Source organism: Microchirus variegatus (assembly GCF_963457635.1).
Source record: "Microchirus variegatus genome assembly, chromosome: 11".
NCBI lineage: Eukaryota > Metazoa > Chordata > Actinopteri > Pleuronectiformes > Soleidae > Microchirus > Microchirus variegatus.
Window position 1 is genome coordinate 2,943,293 of NC_139812.1, and position 10,465 is coordinate 2,953,757.

A 10,465-nucleotide genomic window follows, 5' to 3' on the forward strand; every position below is an offset into this window, starting at 1 on the left:
TGTCTCCTGAATATTAAAGCATGTCTCACATTATGATATTCAGCTCAATTCACTGAGCTGCCAGCATCACCAGAACCAGCATAACCTCACAGTGCACTGGCATGTATTCACTATCTCAGTTAACCAGCTCTAACATTATCATATTGCAGCTATATCATAAGCACAACATCTCATTAATCCTCGATGCAATCCGCTCACTCGCATGTGCTCAGTCACACTCGTACCAGTATTAAATTAGGGTGTGTATTTAGATGAGGTGGTATGTGGGTCACAAACCAACATGGTTTAAACATGGAATATGGGTCAGAAGACATCATACATCCCCTTAATCTCTCTCTCCCTCTCTCTCTCCCATGTGGAATAGATGGCAGATAGACAGATTATCACACCCTGCTGGCCCAAATTCTTGGCTTCCCCTCATTTAATCATACACCTCTTATTATTACTTGTTCAGCTGAAACCATCCCTTGCTATACAGTTGTGGTCACTTGTTTGTATTATTTATCTCGAAAAACAATTCCTGATCCACCAATGACACCTATAGCAATACTGCGTGGTAAATTCAGAGAATCCAGTTCAGCGGATTTAGTTTTTCCCATGTATTTACATTTATCTAATTTTAGGGCATGACATTGTACAAACTGTTTATTCGTATTACTATTCTCATTATCTCTGCACAACAGAGATAAATTAACACACACTGTAGATGGAGAGAATGACAATTTAAATCTTGACAAAAAAATAAAATAAGCCTTTTGATGAGCACGACGGAGTCGAGCACTGGTGCCACACAGCAAAAAGCCTGTTTCATGTTATTTCCTTGTGTGTGTGGGTTTTCTCCAGGTACTCCAGCTTCCTCCCACAGTCCAAAGACATGGAGATTGAGGGTTAGGTGAATCGGAGACTCGGAAACTGATCGTAGGCGTGACTGTGAGGCTATATCTATAATACAGTGTAAACTGCAGCATAAACTACATTTTCAGATAATAATCTGAAACCTTTTGAAACATTTCATCTCCATATCAGAAATAATCAGCATTCATGCTCACATGCCTGAAAACATATATCATATAAGTATTCAGGTACACTCGGCATGCGTGTGTGGGTGTAAACTGGAAGTGGACTCTTCCTGAAATTACTACGAATGAAAAACAATGACTGACGAGGTGAAAACTGATAATTAAACAGATTTATAGCTGATTGTGAAATTGCAGCTAATAAAAAACAATCAGGAAGTGAATGTGCGCAACTTCATCATTGTTTTCAAAGCTCTCTGTCTTTGTTCGCCCAGACTAAAATGCAGCTCCTGAGTTTTCAAATGCACACAGAACCAGAAGGTTCTTCTATTTTTAGAGCTGAAAAAAAGCCAGAGTAATATGGACACTGCAGACATATGAAGTAGAATTGTTATACTTTTAAACAAAAACAGAGTAGTATGGATGCAGAGTTTGAATGGAAGTAAGGAGGGAAATATTTTATACAGCAGGTGCATTGGGCCCTGGGAGATTCACCTGGTGTTAGTGCAGATAGTTACAAAAATAACTTTAATAATATATTCAGCCTAAAAGTGTGTTTCTCTGTTTCAAATACAGATCAGAAACCCATTGTGACGCTAGCGCCTTTGTGGAGCAAACTAAACTGAATATCAGTCCCAGCAATGAGTATATCCACCGGTGATTGGTCGGAGAGCGCCATAAATCCAGCTTTGATTGATCAAAAAATACTGCAGATCAAGTCATGATTGGCAAATGTCAAACGAGACCGAGGGGATGAGTCTCAACGACTCGGCTCCAAATGGCCAGGTCACACTTTAAATCCGGCTATGATTGGTCAATCAACACTTGGGCACTGCAAGAAAATAACATGGAAGATTCATCTACTGACACACACACAGGCTGTGGCCTTTGTGTGTGTGTGTGTTCAAACGTGCATGTACAAACTTGAGCATTTCCACTGAGGCTATCTGCTTTAGGAAATAGGCTGTGATTACTCTTTTCACTGGAGAGTGTGAGGCTCAGACGCAGTAAGGGACAATGTGACTATTTTGCAGCCACCTCACCTCACAACAACACTACTTAGCAGTCACTCGATCACCTCAGAAGGGCAGATGGACCCCCCCCCCCCCCACCCCCATCTAATTAATAAATAACAAGTTTCAAGGATCTACCACCAGTCCAACTCAAACAATCTGAAAAACTAAATAATAAAAAATAAAAACTGAGAGACACTGCTGAAAGACAAGGTCACTTTCAGCTGAAGTGGTCATACATTATGCACAGCAGTATAATACACAAAATTAATATTTCACATTTAAATTCCGTTTCAGTTTTTGGAGCTGATGTGTCTTCAGTTTTGTAATGAATTTATTCATGTATTACGCATCATGCTTTACACACCGACAAGGATGTTGACTTCTATTTCCAGTGTGCGTATTTAAGACTTCGGTTTGGAAATAAATACTAGAAAAAAAACTCTATGGCAGGTCATTACAACAGGACGTAGTTGAAGGTGGACACACTTTTTAATTTAGATGGTTTCCTCCCGAACCTAAAATCTCATGATGTCATTTCTGATATTTGTTAACAAAATAAACCATGTTTATAAAGGAAGCTGAGAACAAATGCATTACAAAAATAATGTTTAAAGGTGCCATATGTAAGAATGTGGCCAAAAAACGGTTACTAAATTCAAATTCAAAATACCGAGTTCTTTTAGGTACACAACCCGTGACAACCCGTGGTTGCTCGGCAGCTGAGACTCTAATGACTGCAGTGATTGGTAGACGGCAGTAGGTGGCGCCACAAGCCAAAACATGATTTCAAAACATAAACATGATTTGCATTCTGCAAAAATGTTTTTTTAATGCAAATATTTTGGCTGTAATGTTGTTGTTGGTGAGTTCAGTTTGTTATATGAACATTATTCCTGAGTCCCTGTGACATATTAGGAGGATTTTACGCCCAGTTGCTTTAGATTTATTACATAATGCACCTTTAATTTCTTGTTTCATGAAAGTGTATCTAAAGCTTTCACCTTTCTGTACTAGACAGTGAAAACAAAATATATTTTTTTTCTCTGTCATATCACTTTTGTCCAAGCAAATTTTCCCCGAAAGAACAATAAAGTATATTTGATTGTCTTGATTTGAACACATGTGGACTTGCTCTAATATCTAAGTAGTATAGGCATGTATATTCACCGATTGACATGCAGACATATGTTAAAAAACATCACCTCTGCAAATCAGACACAACAGTATTACATAAGATGTCATCCAGCCATTGGTGAACATTCAGCTTATACCACAGCTTTGGTGGCAGCTCAGATATCATGCATTTTCTTTCTTGCACAGCATCACACTGTATATCACTGTAGTTGTTGAGCTTTGTGTCCAACCACAGACGTGTGGTCTGCCATGCACCACGGGGTCCCAGACAGATTTGTTGAAAATCAGCTTCCATCTCCACACCTATCACACAATCTGCCTAAAAGTGTTCCCATCTGTTTTTTTTTTTTAGTGTCACCTCTTTTAAGGAGGATTGCTCTCAATCCAGTAAAAGCCAAAGTAGTTGCAGCATCATTACAGCGAAGCCCATTTCAGACGTACCCCTCCCTTATGATTTGTCAGACTATGATCTCTTTTTCTCTCTGACCTGCCTGGCCTCACACTTTGAGGCTCTGTTGTTCTGCGTGATTCCCTCTGTGGCGCTTGGCCTTTTTCTTATCCCCCATCTTTGCTTCCTTTCTCTCCCTCTCTCCCCCTCCTTCTCTCCCTCCCATATTGCAGTGAAGGGGGTAATGACAGGCGAGAACAGAGAGGAGGAGAAGCAGAAGGCATGATAAAATAGAGTAGAAGAGGGGAGAGAGAGGCACTGTTTGATTACATTAAAACAGCTCCTGTACACACCTCCCTTTGTAGCCTGCAACACACACATATGTGCAGTAATGAGCAAAGTCTCCGGCCAGCATTAGATGTTTTAGCAGTGCCGTAAATGCCATAATTTATTGTTTTTAATGGCTCTGTGTATCTGTCTGTTTGTGCTTCCGCACTTGTACTTGCCAATATGACCTGCAGAGGCCTGATTACAGCTGATTATATACTTCAGTGAGATGTTTTCATGGCTAATCACAAAGAAGATTTTATTATCAGATCAGCGTTATTAACATGTAGAGGAAAACGTGTTGATACCCAAGTGTTTCATATTGTTGAGAAATGTGTGAGTTTATTTTTCCATACAGGAAAAAAGAACGCAATTATACATTAAAACAAAAATACACATTTCTGGTCAGTGACACATTTGGATGTTAACGGAAGGGCGTCCTGTCTGCGTTGATGCTGAGCATTAATATTCAGAATTTAACAGATTTTCATGTGAAAAAAAGGTGAGCAGACTGAAGTGTTAGTGAGAAGCTGAGATAACTGACACTGGAGAGTCAGCATTGAACAGCAATATGTTTCTTTTCCATGTGTTTGTGTTTGCTCTCTGGCATCCAGGTTGAATCTTGCTGGTTGATGCGTGTGCACCAGCAGTTATATTTACCACAGAGTTTCAGCTTTATTGTGACTGCAGAGAGCCAGAGATTATTTGATTGCTTATTATTGTTCTCTCAAATAAAAATAATTCCATTCAGTGCAGTTCCAGTTCTATGTAAAACTGATTTGTGGTTCACTTTAGTTAAGACGCAGCAGTCGTCAGACACCAGTAAGGACACGTGTACTTCCTCATAGCAGGTGTTGTGTCACATTGTCACATACAGACAATAAGAACTGGACATTGAGATTTGAGTTTGCATTTAGACAAACATTCAGTGTTTGTTGTCAAATGTTTGTGTCCTTGTGAATCTTGTCTAGTTTTGCTCCTTGTATTTTGTTATTGTCTGTAGACGCGTCCTGATGTGCTTCGCCTGTGTCTTGTTAGGCTCCTCCTCTTATGCATGCAATCTTTCAGCTCCCAGGGCTTCACTATCACTTTTTCTTTTCTTAAATCCCCAATAAAATTGGTCAAAGTGTTACCCTTGTGTCCTTGCTGTTTGATTTTAGAAGGCTGTGTTTATTACCCTGAGTAATAAACACATTACCCTATTTGAGTTTTCACTTATTGAGATCCATATCAACAACATATTTCAGTATCACAGTTCATTACCATGTGTAACAACTCTCAATTTCATATGCAATATTTATTTTTTTGTACTTCAATATTATTGGCTTTATTATGTTCACTATCATGTGAAATATATCTAGATTACATCTTTCGGCACTTATTTTGAAACTTTATTTTGACGCTTAATTTATGTTTCACTTTTGATGTTCTTTTTGCAATCTTTTATTTTTATTGTTGTTTTTGTACTTTGTTATTATTGTAATATTTTGGATCAACCTGGAACAAGAATAATGTCCTAACATATCTTATCTTACTTTGTTCACAGTTCCTTTGGCTTATAATTCAAGCCCTCATTTTTCCACAAAAAAACCCCTCTACAGGTGGGTGCCATTGCCATGGTGCCATTATAATGTGCACTCAGGTCTAGCCTCATAATTAAAAAGCCAGAGGTTTTCGATCGAACTGCTTTAAAGCTGGTACTGTCTTAACTGTGACATGCTTTGAAAAACAGCTTTGTAGGAAAGAAGCTTAAGACTGCAGCAGTTTGGTTCTTTAATGTTTGGTATTCTGCTTTTCCATTTGTCTATTCATCCACATGACATTGAAAAGATGAGCCAATATGTCCATTTTGAAATGACAGAGCTAATGAAGTGAAAAAGAGGATGCAGCTAGTGTGCTGAAGTCAAAGGGAGCCAGCGTTTGTCAATATTGGCACCAAGACATTAGCAAAGACATTTACCCTTCACCTCTCCTTCCCCCCTCCCATCCTTATTCATCTGGCCGTTCCAAGTCACCTCCCTCAATTTCTCTTTCTGCTTTTCTCCTTTACTCGACTTCCCCTTGAGAGTGATGCTGTTGTTGCCCTCAACAGCCATTCTACTCCCCATACTGTACCTGGTGGCTGTCCAATTCATTCCTTGTTTCATCTGTAGCTCATCTCTTCTGTCTCTTTTATTTCACACATGATTCACCCCCTCTCCCCTTTGCTTTTCCAGAAGTTTCACTGTACAATAGATAGACAGACACACAGGCACACATTTGGCCACCTGTAGTGTGTATTAATTGTCCATGGGTCCTGATGGGGGGCTAGTGAGGTGGAACAACCTTGGTATTTGCTGACCAACCGGGCCGTGAAATCTTCCTGCGTATGCACACTCCTCATATCCATTTAAATAGATTTAAATAAATGACCTTACACTGTGACTAGATTGGATGCAAGCATGGATGGACGGCCAGCCAGATGGGTGGATATAGATACGTGGATGAGATAGAAGGTAAAATGCCGTTAAATGCAGTTTTTCCAACCATTTCCATAAAGCATGGGAATTTGATGATTGATGGCTTGGCGGCAGGAAGGCGAGGCGATGTGGCACTGTGCTGATAGATGGATAGATGATGTGTGTGCAGTGAGGGGGAACAGAAGGTGATTCCATTTCAGATCTGCCCTCATCTGATGCACGCTCATGCCAGTGCTCTAATATGTAGATTGTTTAGCTTTTATCTTTTGTAGTGATATGAGAGGCGGTATGATCACACACACAGGCAAACTCACAAATACCAACACACAGAGACCTTTCAGGTCACACACTGTATATTGGGCGTGCAAAAATGATTATATGTTAAGATTAGGATTTCAGCGATCAACTATTACACTCATATTATGTTATTTATTAATAAATATAATAAAAAAATACTTTTGCTGATTAGAGCATCATCAGTCATGCTCCAATCACAGCCACTCTCACAAAAGTAACACTCCTCTCTCATTCATTTCTTGCTACATCAATGCTGCCTCACTCTGACACCAGTGGCAAAACGTAGCTGCTCTAGAACAGAGTTTGTTGGGCTAAAACGCTTGAAATGTGTTTTACTGGGGAGCTGAAGTGCGGCGACGCGGTTTTCACCACGTATTCCCAACCACACCAAGTGACAACCTCCGCACATACGTATACATGGATGTGCGCATACACAGACATACAGATACGCATTACGGTTCATGATAGAACCGACATAAACTGATACAGGCTTTGCAAACTAGATCACCATTTCTATATGTGGTTGTTAACAAATACAAATGGTACTGCACTTATTCAAACGCATATCAGTGATGTTTATATTATGTTATCATTATTGCCTTATTGTGTTATGCTGCTAACTTCTCTCTAGTGTCTCTCTCTCTCCCCCGCTCTCTTTCTTTCTCCCCATCTCTCTCACACCTCCCTTGTCTTTGTGAGGATTCCCTGCATTTGGATTAGTTTGTTGATTGGCAAGTTATGGGAGCATCTAAAGAGCATAGCAAACAGCGTTTGTTGCAATACATTGTTTAATTATGAAAAAAAATATGTTTATGCTGGCAGTTGTGGACTAAATGCCCTTCTCTGAGGTACAGCAGCAGCAGCAGATGCAGCAGCAGCAGCAGCAGCGACAACAGCAGCAGAAGCAGAAGCAACAGCAACATCAGTAGTAGCAGCAGTAGCAATGGCAGTAACAGTAACCCCCGGGCAACAAACAGCTGCCATGTGGGACATGTCTGCTGAAATCTACTGAAAAAATCTCCAGAGGATGGGTGAGAAAACATGCTGTCGCTGTGGCAAAGTAACACAGCCCTGCTTTATTTCTTTACATGTAGACACTGCAACAATGGCCCCCTTCACAGTTTTCTGTGATCGGATTGCAATCAGATAGCGCCTGACCACTTGTAAATACAGGTGTAAATACACCTGAGGACAAATTGTTAGTCGATCTGCCAAACCACTTTGGGAGGTGGTCTGAGACATACTGTGGACAGATTGAACAGAAGGGTAAATGTGATTTTTCTCTAATGCGTTGGTACTTGATGGTTCCAAGCACAGCTAACACGACAGCGGCAACAAAACTGCACATTCTTGTCTCGGCTTTTGTTGGTTTTTCCGCATGTCAAAGTCATCTTTCTTCCCCTGCTTTGAAAAGCAAAGAGGAGTGCATACAATAGTGGATGTGGACACCAGAGATGCATCGCAATGGAAAATTCAATTAAATTAATGTATAAAAGTTTGAAGACTTTGTTTAAAAATGTATACATTCTGAAACAAGATACAGTAGGGCATTAAGGAGACCCGGGTTCGCGACCCAGTCGGAAACAAAGGCCTTTCTGCGTGGAGTTTGAATGTTCTCCCCATGTGTGCGTGGGTTTTCTCCGGGTCCAAGAACATGCAATATGGGGATGAGATAAAGTGGACATTCTAAATTGACCGTAGGTGTGAGAGTGAGTGGTCTCTGTGTGGCCCTGTGATGGACTCTTTGGAATCTTTCCAGGTGTACCCTGCCTATCGCCCTCTGTCAGATGAGATTGGCACAGCAACTCTCGTGGAGGATAAAGCAGCAGAAGAGGGATGAAAATTACAGTATTATTTACATGTCTGCAGACATAGCAGTTGATTCTATGTGTGTCCTCTGTCCCTAATGCAGATGGGAAGGAAGCAATACAAGAAAACTTCTTTCAAACATGTGACTTACATTTCCCAGTAACGTCATGCTCGAGCTCAATCGCATGAAAAACAGTCTTTTTGTAGGTTAACAAAGGGCCTGTGTAAAATGTCAACCTGTACAGTACATCACACAAAGAAACACCTTGGCATATATAGGCTAGAGCTGACCGTCCCAAAGCTTTTTATCTGTCTCTTCACTCTCTCTTCTTTTATTCATTGTTCTGTTTCTTTTCCTGGGAGGGAAGCACCGTTGGTGGAGAACTAAATGCCCTGGAGCGGACGGAGGGATTTCAGGTGTCGAGGGACGGAGAGAGAAAGAGTCAGAGAGGGATGTGAATAATAGATCAGAGAGGGGAAAGAGAAAGTCGGCAGGAGTTGAAAAAGAGAATGAGTGAGACATAAAAGGTTGGAAATAGAGAGAAGTGATGTGAAAGCGAAAAAGAGATACAGCAGAGGACAGGGAGTCAGATAAGGTGGAATTCGGTGGGGGGGGGACGGTCGTTTGAATTGGGAGCATAAAAAGAGAGCAGGGAAATTAAACTGGCTGTGTGTTCTTTGAGGGCAACTGTGACAGGAAAACATGCATCTGTAAAAGTCATGCATCAGTCCATCTGATCATCCATCCATCTGTTCCTTCCTCCCTCTGTCTCTTTCCTGCCTCCGGTGTGGTCAGAAGTTGTTGCATAACACAGCGATTCATCATTTACTGAGATGGGAAGGTCCTATAAATACATCCACCTTATACTGTAAAGGTTAAAAAGCTCAACCGGTGATCGAGCTAAAAATAACCAACGGATGACCACAGCAGTACTATGTTATCACGCATCACAGCAGTCCTTCCGTCGTGATACTTGTTTTATGTTTCCCAAAATAATTGATAAAACTTTTCAACGTAAAATGCTACCTTGTTGCCCCCGTTGCTAACATTATTCATTACAGCATCTTGAAATGTAACGATCAGAACCACACGTGTCCATTTCACCTCAGAAGTCAAATCAGTCTTAACAGCAAGTCTCATTATTCTCCACTTCTAAAATCTTCTTTCTTTGTAATTAAAGTACTTGAAACATTTCAACAGAAAAAAAAGTAATACAGGATATTTGAATGATAAATGTTAAATATAAATTTATCAACAGGGTCTAGTACATGGTTAAAATTCAATATCAGACTTAAAAATTTTGTTTGTATAAAATTATAACTTTAAAAAAAATAAGTTGAATTCACGACTCAATAGATCTAGGATATGGAGTGAACTTTCAATTAAAGATCAGGGTTTATCAACTATCGCACTTAAGATTAATGACCATGGCTCTTTTTCTGTACTGTATGTGTGTTTTTCACATGAATCACACATTATGTCCTTCAAGAAAAAAAAAAAAAGTCCTCCCCTCTCAACATCTGCAGAAACAGGTCAACATCCAACACTGCGTCGAGTAATGAGGAGAAAAAACGGTTTCTGTTCCTTACCTGAGCAGATCAATTTCATCAGCATGAACCCCAGTTCACAGTGTTTCCTCGCACATCTCAACAGGCAGGAAGCCAACTGTTCTCCACCACACAGAGCTCCTGTGTCTGCAACTACAGAGAGAGAGAGAGAGAAAAGGAGAGGAGTCAGGCAGATCAGAGAGTGTGGGGAGCAGGGCCGCAAACAGCAGGCAGATCGATGGAAAATGAGAGACATAAACGAGAGAGATACTGTGTTAAGCCACAGAGAGAGAGGGAGGGAGGGAGGGAGGGAGAGCGAGAGGGAGCAGAGACTGATGTGCGAGTCGCCAAGCCCAGCTGTTTTTGAAGCCCGAGGCAACGTGTGTGTGTTTGCGAGTGTGTGTGTGTGTGTGAGGCAGTGAAGTGGCCACCCACGCCACATATATGCGTGTATGTATGTTAGTGTGTATT

At 40.7% G+C, this 10,465-nt stretch overlaps 1 protein-coding gene across 1 annotated transcript in view; it reads right to left on the reverse strand.

The window, feature by feature from the left end:
* bean1 (brain expressed, associated with NEDD4, 1) overlaps positions 1 to 10,061 on the reverse strand; it is a gene marked incomplete at both ends in the record, with an annotated part of 29,190 nt that extends 19,129 nt beyond the window's left edge. The window contains one exon of the mRNA XM_083897729.1: positions 10,037 to 10,061. Coding sequence (XP_083753855.1) covers positions 10,037 to 10,061 — 25 coding nt within the window. The remainder of the gene's footprint in view (positions 1 to 10,036) is intronic.
* Between the last annotated feature and the right edge of the window lie 404 nt (positions 10,062 to 10,465).